The sequence below is a fragment of the Heterobasidion irregulare genome, assembly GCF_000320585.1.
Source record: "Heterobasidion irregulare TC 32-1 unplaced genomic scaffold scaffold_10, whole genome shotgun sequence".
Classification (NCBI taxonomy): Eukaryota; Fungi; Basidiomycota; class Agaricomycetes; order Russulales; family Bondarzewiaceae; genus Heterobasidion; species Heterobasidion irregulare.
In genome coordinates, this window is record NW_009258206.1 from 861,630 (window position 1) to 875,145 (window position 13,516).

The 13,516-nt window shown below is 59.5% G+C and overlaps 4 protein-coding genes across 4 annotated transcripts; 1 reads left to right on the forward strand and 3 right to left on the reverse strand.

Annotated features, from left to right (window-relative positions):
* Nucleotides 1-74: 74 nt before the first annotated feature.
* Nucleotides 75-4,264, reverse strand: HETIRDRAFT_65578 (uncharacterized protein; the record flags this gene model as incomplete). The annotated part of the gene is made up of 16 exons (XM_009552231.1): nt 75-400; nt 626-755; nt 891-945; nt 1,140-1,462; nt 1,567-1,704; nt 1,814-2,112; nt 2,193-2,223; nt 2,280-2,378; nt 2,454-2,600; nt 2,670-2,816; nt 2,898-3,015; nt 3,107-3,236; nt 3,297-3,378; nt 3,462-3,595; nt 3,962-4,043; nt 4,121-4,264. The coding sequence occupies 16 exons, from the start codon at nt 4,262-4,264 to the stop codon at nt 240-242; spliced, it is 2,220 nt and encodes a 739-aa protein (XP_009550526.1). The 3' UTR covers nt 75-239.
* Nucleotides 4,265-4,612: 348 nt separating this feature from the next.
* HETIRDRAFT_479883 (uncharacterized protein) lies at nt 4,613-8,701 on the reverse strand (the record flags this gene model as incomplete). The annotated part of the gene is made up of 22 exons (XM_009552510.1): nt 8,648-8,701; nt 8,550-8,595; nt 8,474-8,484; nt 8,398-8,420; nt 8,272-8,340; nt 8,095-8,215; nt 7,851-8,022; nt 7,554-7,794; nt 7,253-7,486; nt 6,641-7,174; nt 6,541-6,568; nt 6,202-6,476; nt 6,067-6,139; nt 5,913-6,002; nt 5,711-5,859; nt 5,606-5,630; nt 5,477-5,545; nt 5,298-5,389; nt 5,153-5,235; nt 5,057-5,072; nt 4,973-4,999; nt 4,613-4,890 (listed from the first exon to the last, which is right to left on the reverse strand). The coding sequence occupies exons 10-22, from the start codon at nt 7,014-7,016 to the stop codon at nt 4,613-4,615; spliced, it is 1,581 nt and encodes a 526-aa protein (XP_009550805.1). The 5' UTR covers nt 7,017-7,174; nt 7,253-7,486; nt 7,554-7,794; nt 7,851-8,022; nt 8,095-8,215; nt 8,272-8,340; nt 8,398-8,420; nt 8,474-8,484; nt 8,550-8,595; nt 8,648-8,701.
* On the reverse strand, nt 6,372-8,701 carry HETIRDRAFT_441740 (uncharacterized protein). Its single transcript, XM_009552511.1, has 12 exons — nt 8,648-8,701; nt 8,550-8,595; nt 8,474-8,484; nt 8,398-8,420; nt 8,272-8,340; nt 8,095-8,215; nt 7,851-8,022; nt 7,554-7,794; nt 7,253-7,486; nt 6,641-7,174; nt 6,541-6,568; nt 6,372-6,476 (listed from the first exon to the last, which is right to left on the reverse strand). Exons 1-10 carry the CDS (start codon nt 8,674-8,676, stop codon nt 7,074-7,076), a joined length of 1,047 nt encoding a protein of 348 aa, XP_009550806.1. The 5' UTR covers nt 8,677-8,701; the 3' UTR covers nt 6,372-6,476; nt 6,541-6,568; nt 6,641-7,073.
* A 1,192-nt stretch (nt 8,702-9,893) lies between these two features.
* HETIRDRAFT_156589 (uncharacterized protein) lies at nt 9,894-13,410 on the forward strand (the record flags this gene model as incomplete). Its single annotated transcript, XM_009552512.1, has 18 exons — nt 9,894-10,087; nt 10,160-10,225; nt 10,278-10,407; nt 10,463-10,578; nt 10,636-10,699; nt 10,748-10,934; nt 11,000-11,262; nt 11,326-11,468; nt 11,531-11,582; nt 11,640-11,738; nt 11,790-11,937; nt 12,175-12,271; nt 12,324-12,594; nt 12,659-12,702; nt 12,775-12,913; nt 12,981-13,020; nt 13,093-13,121; nt 13,187-13,410. The coding sequence occupies 18 exons, from the start codon at nt 9,894-9,896 to the stop codon at nt 13,292-13,294; spliced, it is 2,190 nt and encodes a 729-aa protein (XP_009550807.1). The 3' UTR covers nt 13,295-13,410.
* Nucleotides 13,411-13,516: the final 106 nt, after the last annotated feature.

Consider the following 13,516-nt stretch of genomic DNA (forward strand, 5'->3'; position numbering starts at 1 on the left):
GCGGCACACCTACGCCTACCTGCCTGTCCCCCTCAACACCCCGGCGTGCACTCAAACGAGCAGCCGCCCGAAAAGAAAACCAAAATACAAACAAACTCTCTCAATTTCTCCAATCTCTTTCTTTCTTCATACATTCAAAATCGTGCCTCAAAAATGATCTGCCTATCTAAAAAAAAAGCCTGCCCGCCTGTTCTCGAACCTCCGCTCGCAAGCGTGCAGCCTGTCGAGAGAGAGCCTGTCTACTCCGGCAGCTTGTTCAGCAGACTGCGGGACGCCTTGAGTTTGACGAGTTTGTCCTCGATGACGTCGAGCGGGACCATCTCCGTCTTCGCCTTGGTGCCCACGTCGTCCCGGTTGCGCACGTTGACGGAGCGCCCGTCGAGCTCCTCTTGTCCCACCACTGAGAACGTAGTAAAAAAAGTTGAATAGACGGCGTCCAAGCAGCCCCGTGTTTTTAGAGTTCAATTTGCCGCGGCGTGCGATTGTTGTGACCGCGGTGATTGCATCCGCGAGTATGATGTTATGTTATGTTATTTTTTTTGCGTTCAATCGTGGGGTCGTCCGTTCATAACGTGGAGACACGTCAGCGCAAGCAAGTCGGACGAGCGCGAAGATTGCAACGCACCGAGGATGAAGTTGTACTGCGCGACCTCTCCGTTCCGGATCTTCTTCGGGAGCGTGTTGTCCCCGTTGTCGACGTCCGCGTACAGCCCCAGCTCAGCCAACTTGCCCGCGATCTCCGCCGCGTACTCTTTCTGCATCGCGAAAAGGGGAAAGACGGCGAGCGAGCGAAAAAAAACGCGCGCACACACGCACACACGCACACAAGGAACAGAAAAAAAACTTCTCGGTCAGGAGAATGCGGGAGAAGACGGGGAGATCCCACTGACGTAGGGAGCGGCGACCGGGATGACGAGGACCTGCCGAGGAGATAACCAGAATGGCCTGTCCGTGCACAGATCGAGTCAGTCAGTCAGTCAGCACCACAGGCCCACAGCATCACACGGCTCCCTCCGCCACGGGTCGACGCAACACGATCCATCCATCCAAGCGATCTCGCAGATCCGCAACCCGACCACGCGGACCCAAGAGCCCAAACAATCCCAACGAGGAGGAGGATCACGAAACGAGCGACGCACCACTTGCCCGCAAAATGCTCAGTAATAATCGCAATGAAGCGCTCCAAGCTCCCAAGTATCGCGCGATGAATAATCACAGGCCGCGACGGCGGCTTCTCCGCGCCGCCCGTGTCCGCTCCAGCAGCGGCGGGCTCGTCGGGCGCGCGGTACTTGAGGTTGAAGCGGTCCGGGAGCTGAAAGTCGAGCTGGATCGTCGCGCACTGGAACGAGCGCTTGAGCGCGTCGCGGATCGTGATGTCGATCTTGGGCCCGTAGAACGCGCCGTCGCCGGGGTTCAGCTCCCACTTGCCCGGGTACTTTTTGTCGAGCGCGTTGCGCAGTTGCTGTGCGTGCGTGCGTGCGTGTGCGTGCGTGCGCGCGCGCGAGCGGACGGACGGACGGGTCAGGGATAAATGGTGAGCCGACGCAGAAAGGGGAGAGAGCGGACCTCTTCGGCCTTGTTCCACGTCTCGATGTCGCCCAGAAAGTTGTCGGGGCGCGTGGACAGCTCCAAGCTGAACTCGAACCCGAACAAGCCGTACGTATGCTGCATAAAATTGAACAGCGCGTCGATCTCGCCCTCGATCTGTCAAAAATCGCGCACACGCTCGTGAGCACGTTCACTTCAACAGAAAAGAAGAAAAAAGAAAGAAAAAAAGAAAAACAGAGAGGAAACGCAGAGAACGCAAGCGCACCTGCGACGGCATACAAAATACATGCGTATCGTCCTGCACGAACCGCCTCACGCGCGTCAACCCCGTCAGCGCGCCACTCGCCTCGTTCCGATGTATGATCCCGAACTCCGCCATGCGGATCGGCAGCTCGCGGTAGCTGCGGTCGCGCGAGTCGAAGATGAGGCAGTGCCCCGGGCAGTTCATCGGCTTGAGCCCCCACTTCTCCTTCTCGATGTCGAGCGTGAACATGTCGTCCTTGTAGTTCTGCCAGTGCCCGGACGTCTCCCAGAGCTTCGAGTGATACATGTTTGGGGAGATGACTGGGGAGAGGGTGAAAGAGAGGGGGATCGCGTCAGGATGCGTGGAACGGGAGGCGGAAGGCGGGAGGCGGAGGACTCACCCTCTTGGTAGCCTCGTTTGTAGTATTCAGACTGCATGGCGACAATATGTTATACAGCTCAAAACGTCCCACAATTAGCACTCTTACCCGCATCAACTCTACGAGGGTATTATAAATACGCGTGCCATGGGGAAGCCAAAACGCGCTCCCCGGGCTCAGATCATTGAAGAAAAACAGCTCTTGCTCCTGCAAAGCACGTCAGCGCTCATCCTACTCAAATTTGCCTTCTTCGACCCAGAAAACAGCCAGACATCCACGCACCTTGCCGATCTTGCGATGGTCGCGCTTCGCGGCCTCGGCGAGGAAGACCTTGTACTCGGCCAGCTGCTTCTTGTCGGGGAACGAGATCCCGTAGATGCGCTGCAGCGAGTCGTTCTCGGCGCTACCCAGGAAGTACGATGCCGAGTTCTGCGCGCGATGAGATTGGGCCCGTGTAAATAAAAAAAAAGAAGGGATGTTTGGAGAGCGCGTGCGGACCTTGGTGATCATGAACGCCTTGATTTTGCCCGTGTGCGGGATGTGGGGGCCGGCGCACAGGTCGACCATAGGGCCGCACCTGTACACGGTCGTAGACGTGCCGTCGGGAATCTTCGTCTCGATCAAGTACTTCTTGTATTTATTGTACTGCCGTCCAAACCGCGTTCAGCAACGCCCGACGCGGAGTCTCGACAACGACAAGAAGGAGGACAAGGAGGAGGGACGCACGGCGAACATCTCGAGCAGGGTCTCTTTCGGCACCACGAGTCGCTCGAACTTCTGCTTTTCCTTGATCGCGCTCTCGGCGACCTTCTCCAGCGACGGGTAGTCTGCGTTGGTCACGGGTCTACAAGTTCGCATCCGTTCGTGTCAGCGCGCGAGAGCATGAGGAGGGCTGCGAAAGAGAGAGAGAAAGAGAGAGAGAGAGAGAGACGGACCGGTCTTCGATGGCCATCTCGTAGAAGAAGCCGTCGTCCGTCGGGGGGCCGATGCAGAGGTGGCACCCATAGTGCCGCTCAGATGCCTCGCCGAGGACGTGCGCGGACGAGTGCCAGAACACCTTCTTGCCTGTTCCGGCCGGGTCAGCCGTTCGAAAATAGGTGCGGAGGGTGCGCGCGAGGGGCGTACCTTCCGGGTGCTCGAAATCGAGCAGCTCGAGCTTGCACGGGCCTTCTAGCGGGCGCTCGAGGTCCCACAGGACGTCGTCGACCTGGAAGTGGAGGTTTGCGTTTTGGTTTTTTGGCGATCGGGAACAAGGGCGAGCGATGGGGAGGGGGCGGGGGCGGGACGGACCTTCGCGATGACGAGCCTCTCGGACAGGCTTTTCGAGATCTCCTTAGCGACATCCATCGGGCTCGTCTCCCAGCTAGTCCCTTTCCTCTGGGAACCGTCCGGAAGCGTGATAGCGATCTCTTCACGGGGTTGCGCTGGAAATAGCGGTCAGCGAACGTGGTGAGAGGAGCGCGCGTGCGGCGGAGAGCATCGTGCACGGGGCCGGGCACATTCGAGCGTGGGGGGCAGCGATCGGCCGGTAGCGATGGCGCTGCGGGCGGGCGGGATTTGCTCGGCGCATACGGCGATGTGTGGGACGTGCCGTATGGGCCAGCATATGCGCCCATTCTGGGCCATGCGGCGGTTTCTCCGCCTGCCCCCTCGCAATCCGACCTTCTGGCACGAAGGCTCCCCGAGCCCCAGCGTCGAGCGTCGAAAATCACCGGCGGGCTTTGCGAGTCCTGCTCGCTCGCTCGCTCGCTCGCCAAAAAGAAAAAAAAACACTAAGACTGACGGCTCACCTGCAACGAACGCATCGTGCTCCGCCTTGAGCCTGTCGAATATCTTGATGCGATGGTCGAAAAACGCGGGGGCGGGCTGCATCTGGCGAGCGCCGCGCGCGAACATGTCCGTGAGCCCTTCTCGACGCACAAAATGGAGAAAAACGACAAAGAGCGCACCTCGAGGGGGTGCTGCGACGCGGCGTCGGCCTTCTTCTTGTCTTTCGGCATCTTGGGCGCGCCGCCCTGCGCGTCGGCGGCGTGCGGGGTCTCGGGGGCGGGGTGCTGTGCGGGGTGCGAGGACGATGCGACGGGGTGTGCCATCGCTGCGGACGAGTGCGTGCGGGTGCGCGGCGGCGTGTACGGGGGGCGATGGGGACGGGGACGGGGACGGGTGGGCGCGCAGAGCGAGGAGTATGTAGCGTATGTGCTGGAGCGACGAGGGAGGGCGTGCTGCAATCGATTGAGCATCCGAGTCACTGAGCAGATTGATTCGCACCGCGGCCGTTGCCGCACTCGTCGCCCACCTCCCTCCGCGTGACCGCCGCCTCGCTTCGCCTTGCCTCGCCTCGCCACTCGCATAACACACAAGAACGAGGCCATATATTGCAGCAACAAACGACACCAGATACATCACGTCCCGTCCTCCCTCGCCGTCATCTCCACTGTATACTATCCACCCCCCTCTCCTTCCTGTCCTTCTCGAACGCGTCCTTGACCTGCACAACGCCGCAACCAACGCCCAAGCAAACAAGTCAGCAACGACGACCCAACCGCGCACGAAGCGCGATGCCTCACCTCCCGCGCGAACCGCGCGTCGTCGAGCACCCGCAGCCCGACGAGCGCGAGCGACTTGGACACGCTCAGCGCCGCCGCGTGCGCCTCGGGCGTCGCCGCCGCCTCCGCGAACTGCCGCGTGTGGTTCCCGCCGTTCGGCAGCGTCGGGATCGCTGCGCGATATCAATGTCAGTCGTAGTAGTAGTGGTAGTAGTAGTATGAGACGGGGAGGGGAGCTCAGGGCAAGGGGCTCACAGAATCCCGGGTGGAGCGAAGGCAGCGCTGCGTGAAGCGTCGCTCGTGTGTTCGACCAGAGTCAGCGTGAGTGCGCCGGCTTACCGTAAGTCACGTTCCCCTGTAAGATGCAAACAAAGGCGTCCACGAGCTCGGTTAGCCTCGCGACGGCGCCGCAGATTGTTGGGCACGGCGACGCACAAAATCGGTCGACGCGCCGTCGATACCGAAAACGCGGTCGATAGGGCCGAACTTGCTCCTGAACACCTCCGCAAACGCCTCGCCTGCAGCATCCGAGAGCTACACACATCAGCATCCACGACCCACAAACGACGCGCGCGAGCACACTTTCCTAGCGCCGTGTTCTGCCGCAGATCGAACAGCGGGTGCGTCTCCGTCGAGATCGCCACCTTGCACCCCGTCGCGAGCGCCGACGCCCTAGCACGCCGCACGCCGCACGCCGATTATTTTTGATTTTATTTAGAAAGGCAAGCGTAGATGGGTCGAGGGGCACCGAATACGCACTCGAAGCACGCTTTCACGCGCGGGACGACCTCTTGGAGCTCGGCCAGCGTCGGCGCGCGGATGTACCACCTTCAGCCGAACCAAGCCAAGCCAGTCAGCACGCGGATTGGGTGTGTGGGGACGACGTACAGCATCTGCGCGTTGTCCGGGATCACTGTCGCAGCGCACGCGGTCAGCCGTCGGCGCCGTCCTCGGCGGTAAAATGGAAATAAAGATAAAAGTGTAGATCCTGACCGTTCGCAGCCCAGTCCTCGCCTTTGAAGACGCCGTGGACGCGGTGCGTGGGCTTGATCTGCTGGCGGAGGTACGAGATGTTCGTGTACGCAGAAACGGCTGCGTCCAGCGCGTTCTGCGCCTCCCAGGGTCTCATGGCCGCATGCGCCCTGTGCAGACATGAATACGTGAACGGATGAGAGCAAGATCGATGGTGCCGCACGTGTGGCCCTCGTATGCGACGTCGAGACGGATCAGCGCAAGACAGCTGCTCAGGCTCGCGCCGTGCTTGGGCCCAGGCGAAGGGTGGCACCTATTGCGAGTTCGAGGCAGCGTCAAAACTACGAGCAGACGAAAGCGAAAAGAAGGCGCCCCACATGAGGCACGCGTCCATCTCCCGATAGGCGCCCTTTTCGAGAAGGATGGCCTTCCCCGCTCCTCCTTCCTCAGCTACAATACGATAAACAAAATGAGCCATCAACAACCACGTGCATGACCGGGCGGACGCTCACCTGGCGTGCCCAGCAAGACGACCTTCCCAGGGATGTCGTGCTTCAGCATGGCGGCCTTGACGCCGCACGCGACGGCGACGCCCGCGATGGCGATGAGGTTGTGCCCACACGCGTGGCCGATCCCAGGGAGCGCGTCCATCTCCGAGTTGACCCCGAGCACGCGGCCGCCCGCGCCGTGCACGAACGTCGCGGCCCACGCGGTGTCGAGGAAGTAGTGCCGCTCGACCGCCCACCCGCGCGCGCCCATGAACGCCGTCAGCACGTCGTGCGCGTGCCTGCACGCGCGCCTAGAAATCAGCACGAACGGCCCCGCGGTACGAAATGGGCGCGATCACGCACGTCTCTTCGAATTTGAGCTCGGGGTGCTCTGTGCGTGTGTGCGGGGGGGCACCGGTCGGACTGTGCTGGGTCTGGACGAGGAAGGGACGGTGGTGCTTACGGTGGATATCCAAGCTGAGCGCCCTGAGCTCCCCGCCGATGGCGTCGATCTCTCGCGCGATCGTGTCCAGGACCTCGGGCCTGTAGAACGCCAGGTGCGGGTCGACGCCCTCGACTGGGAAGCTCTGCGGGGCGGCGGCGGCGTCCGTGCCCTCAGGGTGCCAAAACTGGGCTGATGTTTGTACGGGGGCCATCTTGAGCGCGGTCATCGATAAGAGGGCTCGAGGGGGTTCGGGTGTGTGTGTGCACGCGGCTTCTGCGACATGCGACGCTCGGTGGCCCGCGATGACATCACTCCCCCGGCGAGCGCGTCCCCTAACGTCAGCACCCCGCCCCGCCACTCGCAGCAGCCGTACTGTACAAGAGACCAATGTCATTCGTCGCCAACGCACACGCACATCACAAGTTACAGTTTCCGTGCACCGACATCCCCCTCAGGCAGGCAGCCTCAGCGCGTCCACCGTCAGACGCATGTTCTTGTCCACCATGATGCAGTCGTTCTTATCCAGCAGCTTCCAATCCCTCGCGTCGAACGCTACACGGTACAATTCGCGGGCCGCGCCCGCGCGCAGTCAGTTACCCACCGCCGCACGGGAGGACGGGGCGCGCTTACTGGTTGGCTCCGACGCGACGATGAGGTGCAGCCCGTGCGCGTTCCGCTCCTGCGCGAGCTCGCGCGCGGAGCCGAGCTTCGCGAGCAGCTCCTGCGGCGAGTCGGGGCCCTCGTTGCTGGCCCCGGGGTGCTTCCGGTTGAGCACGACCCCGGCCGTCGTCGACGCGTACAGGCTCGGCGGCTGCTCCGTCTCCGAGTTGCGCCACCGCACCGCGATCATCTGCTCCCCGTCGGCTGTGCCGCCCGCCGCGTCGTCAGCGGCGCTGTCCAGGTCTATTCAGTAGAGGGATAGCGAGCGCACTGGTGCAGAGGTTCAGCGAGTTCGCGGACGTCTTGAGCTCGTCGGGCGTGAGCACCGCCGCCTGCGCGTCCTGGACGTCCTTGATCGTCCGCGCGAGCGCGTCGCGCATGTGCTCGATCGGGTGCGTGGCCGCCGTGTCCCCGAGGTGCGTGAAGTACAGCGCCGCGACGTGCTCCGTGTCCGAGTTGCCCTGGATCAGCCCGAGGTTCTCCCTGCTGATCCGGCGCGACAGCTCCTGGCGCTACCAACACCCGCCACGCTCAGACCCGCGAACGATCGAGCACGCGGGCGACTCACGATGCTGCGGAAGTTCGAGACGGAGCCGTTGTGCATGAAGCTGTGCCGCCCGAATATGAACGGGTGGTTGTTCGTCTGCACGACGGGCGGGGCGCTCGCCGCGCGGATGTGCGCGAGGATGCAGCTCGACGCGGTGTTGCCGCATATGTAGGTGAACGTCGGGTCCGTCAACCTGCGTCCCAACAGCTCGTCATCAGGTCCGCGATCGCACACGCGTAGGGTAGGGGCCGCGCAGAGAGCTTACGCGGGCGCGACGGTCTTGTACATCGCGGGACGGGGGCCCTGCGTGAAGTCGGGCTCGAACTGCGCGCGCGTGTGCGTGTACCATGCGACGCCGAAGCCGTCGATGTTGAACATCAGGTTTCCTGCCCAAAATAGAGCGTGGTAAGCCACATCGAGGGGGGCAGCGACTCGGACTGACGGAGAGCGAGGTCCTTCTCAGCCGCAGCTTTTTGTTCGACGGTCTCGTCGGGATTATTGTGAAGAAGACCTGCAGCGCTAGGCGTAAGCGATGCCGTCGCAGCGATGATCTCTGCATCCGCCGCACCTGGCAAATAATGATCGTGCACTCTGGATGGACGTCAGCGTTCCTCGTTCGCCTCGGAGTGGCGAAGCTGGCGCACTGTTTGGTGATCTGGCGCGGATCGGGATCGTCGCATGAGCCGGTGTAGCAGCAAGCAGGAGAAGGATCTCGCTCACCGCATGCTTCGGATCGATCAAGACGTCTTCCAGCAGAACCGGATTGCTGAGGCGGCATTCCGTCAGTGGGCCCTCAGCGTAGCGCGCTCTCAACCTACTGAGACACGAATGCAAACCAGCGACACATCTTGCAGAGATTTCAGGGAGGAGAGATGAACAGGAGGAGCCACGCAAATCAGCGCTCGACGGCCCATTGTCTTATATTGGCCCTGCCTCATGCCCGATCCGCCAGCAACGTCACCTGAGGAACTGAAGGGTGGAAACATTCTACAATAACCCGCGCGCTCAATCCACATCGAGCGGCTATGTGAAGTGCTTCCCCGTATAGGCCTCATGGCCTCATCAGCCACAATTAGATGAGCGTTCTGCGCGCCGTAGAGCGTGGAACTGGAAATCAGCTATCTATAGTCGTGGAAACCCATTCCCAATGAGCGCTGGGCGCTGAGGAGTGCTATGGTGCGTCGGACATCGGCTTGGCAAGCGGTCGATACCCATCGCTCGTGACAGACCGAGCGCACCATGTCGCTCCGTACAAGGCTGTTGGAGCGCTTTTGAGAGTGGTTGGTGGCGGGAGAACAGAAAGGCCGTCGCCCTTTTAGCATCTGTGACGGGTGCAGACGCCTCTTCCATAACAGAATCGCTCCTAGCCTGGACGTGCTCCTCTATACGTATCGGACGTAATATCGACGACCGCTGGAGTTTAGGAAGTGGGGTGTCAGCGGCGACCTTCATCCCTCGATGAAAGCAAATTCACCTGTTGAGGTTTATCGAGCCGGAGGCCGTCCAGAAGCAGAAACCCGCTTTAGGTATAAACGCCGTGTAGCCAACCGAACATCTCGACAATGTCTTTCTAGCCACCCAGTTCTGTTCCGAGATGGAAGAAAATGTGGTTCCATAGAGAGGGTGGCTACATTTTCCCGCAATCGTTAACCCCGAAACAGACGACTGTAAAGAACGTAGATACGTCAGGATCAAACCAAGCAGCTTGACATCATAATTCCATAGCACTGACACAGACTAGTAGGACGCACCGCACAATGTGCCCTCGGGACCGGGGTTGCTGTCAATACGATGTGGGGCTTGAGTGCTATTTTTCCTCCTAAGATTCGGCTTCATAGCGCTCGAGTAAGGTCACTTCAGAGCGTTTCTAGTCTGAACCCATATGCAAGTTGCGGGAAGTGTGCAAGTCGGATTCCGAAGTGTGAGAAAAGCTTCAATCTGCGAGCTGGCAACCAATCTGATAAGATCAAGATGGACTCGATCGGCCGGGGCGACTCGACCGTGGCCCTCTCGCTCGACTCTCTACTTTCCGTCATCCTATCATCCCACGAAAAATCCGCCGAAATGCTGTCCAAGGAAGAGGATATCAAAGCGTTCATATCGCGACATCGCTCGCTTCTGCTCAAAGAGCGAGATGCAGAAGTGGAAAGAAGCTCGCTGCTCTTGTCCAACTGCGGCCCCAGGCTGCTCGAACAGAAAGGACTGGCCCTGATCGGGCTCGGCGTGTCCAACATAACAATAGGTCTCGGAGGGAAAACGTGCGTTCAGAAATCTCTCATCTTTCAATTTCGCCGATACCCTTGATGTCTGATACATCTCGATCAGTGCAGTCTAGTCGAGCTAGAGCGCCCTGCGTTGTATCACACCAATCAACTATTTCCACCTCATACTATACGGTAGGCCCTCCTCTGTTCACAGGCGCGCGTCGCATCATTGCCTCTCCCGCAGACCCGGGGATCTCGCCCGAATAGAGGAAAACGTGTCTGCCTCTGGCTCGTCGAAGAAGCCGTCCAAGACGAAGAAGGCTACTACGGAGAACAAGGCCAGCAATCAGACTGCGGAGGGTGTGGTGTACAAGGTGTGAACTCTATCAGCTCGGTCTCGGGCATGGTCTAACGAAACTGGCCGCGCAGGTCTCGGATACTCGTATCGTCATTGCCGTCGATTCTTCCGACTCTGGTTCCGATGACTTGGATCTCCCTGAACGATGCAGAGTGGTCAAGCTGGCGAACAGCGTTACCTATGATAGGTGTGCCTGGTTGAATATGCGCCATCTATACTCTGTTTCTAATTCTTGAATCCGCAGGATGGACAAGGCTCTGGACCAGCTCGAGAGGACCGTGATATCATCTAGCACCACGGGCGCTCCTGTGAGTGACGCTCCTGATATGAACGCTTTCTATTAAGAACATGAAAAGGGCGCGGAAAAGGCGCAGCCGGAACTGACCCGCCTGACCCAAGTCCTGCTCGGGATGGCTGAGCTCTCCGAGAAGTCTCCGGTCGGGGAGCTAACGTTCTTCGACCCTTCGCTGAACCCGAGCCAGAAGGAGGCCGTCAAGTTCGCACTCGAGTCGCCGGAGCTCGCGTGCATCCACGGACCGCCCGGTGAGCGCCCGAGCCTCGACCTATCCCGGCGCTCGAAACCTCGCTCACCGTGGGCGGTTGGACAGGGACCGGGAAGACGCACACGCTCATAGAGATCATTCGGCAGCTCACATCTGGCACGCCATCGAACCCCAAGCCCCAACGCGTCTTGGTGTGCGGAGCGTCGAACCTGTCCGTCGATAATATATTAGAGAGGCTTCTAGCGCTCCCGACCGCAGAGAAGGGGGACCGGCTGAAGGTCACGCGCGTGGGGCATCCGGCGCGTGTGATGGCGAACGAAGGCGTTCTGGACGCAACTCTCGAGGTCAAGTCCAAGAGGACTGATCAGGCAGGTCATATACCAGACTACGCTCGGTCCTTTGCGACATCTATTGATAGTCGGCGCCTGTAGGCCGCGTTGGCGAAGGACGTTATGAATGAGCTCGAGGCAGCCCTTAATACGCTTTCTGGAAAAGGCAAGGGAGCGAAGGGGAAGGGGCCGAGAGGAATTGAGAGGAAGAAGATGTGGGAAGAGGTTCGCGCTCTGCGCAAAGAGTGAAGCCGTTCCGCACAGCCTCTTGGGAAAACCTTGTTGACAGACTTTGTCCGTCTTGCAGGTATCGTCGGCGAGAAGGCGGAGTCGTCGAAGCTGTTCTCGGAGAATCGCAGGTCCGCCGGAACTTGGTCGTATCTTCGCGCGCATTTTATAAATATAATCGCCTTTAGGTGGTCCTTGCAACTTGCCATTCATCAGGCGGCAGACAGCTGAGGAACCATAAATTTGACGTCGTGATCATTGATGAAGCCACGCAGGCTATGGAAGCGGTGCGTAGAGCCTCTTGGCTCGGGGTCGCTGCTGACGATTTGACGCTCCAGGTTTGCTGGATTCCGATCTTCAAAGCGAAAAAGCTCATTCTCGCAGGAGATCCCAGGCAACTGCCTCCGACCGTCTTATCCCTAAACGAATCGCGTAAGAAGGCTAAAGATGGTAAGCAAGGCGCGATCGAGAAGCCAAAGGCCAAGGGTGCCGCGTCTACAAAGACAGCCAAAGTGAAGCAAGGAATCGCAAAGGAATCTCCAGCATCTGAAGAATCGCAATCACCGCCACCCGACACAAGCAACGATACAGGGGACTCGGAATCTGATTCATCTGATGAGGCGGAGGCGGAGCAAGACAAAGCGGTCAGTGGAGAGATCTCAGCACCCGCGCCTACGAAATCCACCATCGAAAAGGCGAAGAACAAAGCGCGAAGAGTGCAAGGGCTTCGGCCTCCTAAAACACTAGAGACGACGATGTTCGAGCGGTTGGAGAAGATGTACGGCCCTGACATCAAGCGAATGCTGACCGTCCAATACCGGTGCGTATTTTCATTCATCTCCGCTATCGATCTAATATGTTGTAATGCACAGGATGCACGGCCTCATCGCACAATTTCCGTCGAAAGTCCTCTACGGGTCCAAACTGACCGCAGATGAATCGGTAGCGGCGCATCTGCTGCGCGACCTTCCGAACACGAAGGCTACCTCGGAAGAGGACGAGAAGGAGGTCTTGGGGACCCCCGTCGTGTTCTTCGACACCGCTGGGTGCGAGTATTTCGAGAGGCTCGAGGGAGATGGCGAGGAGGGAAGCCGATGCAACGAGAACGAAGCGACCGTGGTGAAGAACTGGGTGGAGACATTGGTAAGTGACTTTCAGGATCGCAGAATCTCTCCGTCGTATGCTGATGGACATTCGCTTTCGAAAGGTTGGATGCGGAGTAACGCCTTCACAAATCGCGGTCATCACTCCGTACGCTCGCCGCACCCATCTCCCGCATCGTCCACTCTAAACCCCGACACCCCTCTCTTCTCATTCTCGCAGGTACCAAGCGCAGGTGACCCTCATGACGTCGCTCTTGCGCCCCTTATACGGCCCAGAAATAGAGATTGGAACCGTCGACGGGATGCAGGGCCGCGAAAAAGAAGCCATCGTGATCAGCCTGGTGCGCAGCAACGAAACGGTGAGCACGGCCTCTCCGCCGCTATCGACTCGGGCCTGTCGCCGATGACGAGTTTTGTGGATCGCAGCGCGAAGTCGGTTTCTTGAAGGAGAAGCGCCGGCTGAACGGTCAGTGCCTCGTCCCTCTCTCCCTTCTAGTACCTAGCTTTATCTGACTCGGTGACGGCGTGCGTTCCAAAGTGGCCATGACGCGCGCGAGGCGTCATCTGGTACGTTTCTTCTCCCCCCCCAGCGCCCCATGTGGCTTGGTCTCAACGACGAATCCGATTCGTAGTGCGTAGTTGGCGACTCGTCGACCATCCAGCACGGAGGCTCGTATCTGAAGAAATGGCTTGCGTGGCTAGAGGCGAACGCCGACGTCCGATATGCTGGACTAGATTGAACACAAGTATATAGAAGGCCAAGGCAGGCACGTCCCGCCAGGCAAGAGTTTCCGTAATGTAAGATATCGTACACGTAAAACAACAGCGACCAGTCGACGAGCTATAGTTAAAAAAAGTACAGCGCGAATTCGTATGTGCGATCACCGACGAGACCAACAATCCAGCGCAAGAAAAGCGACACAAGCGGACAACCCCACCCTACTAGCATCGTACACGCACGC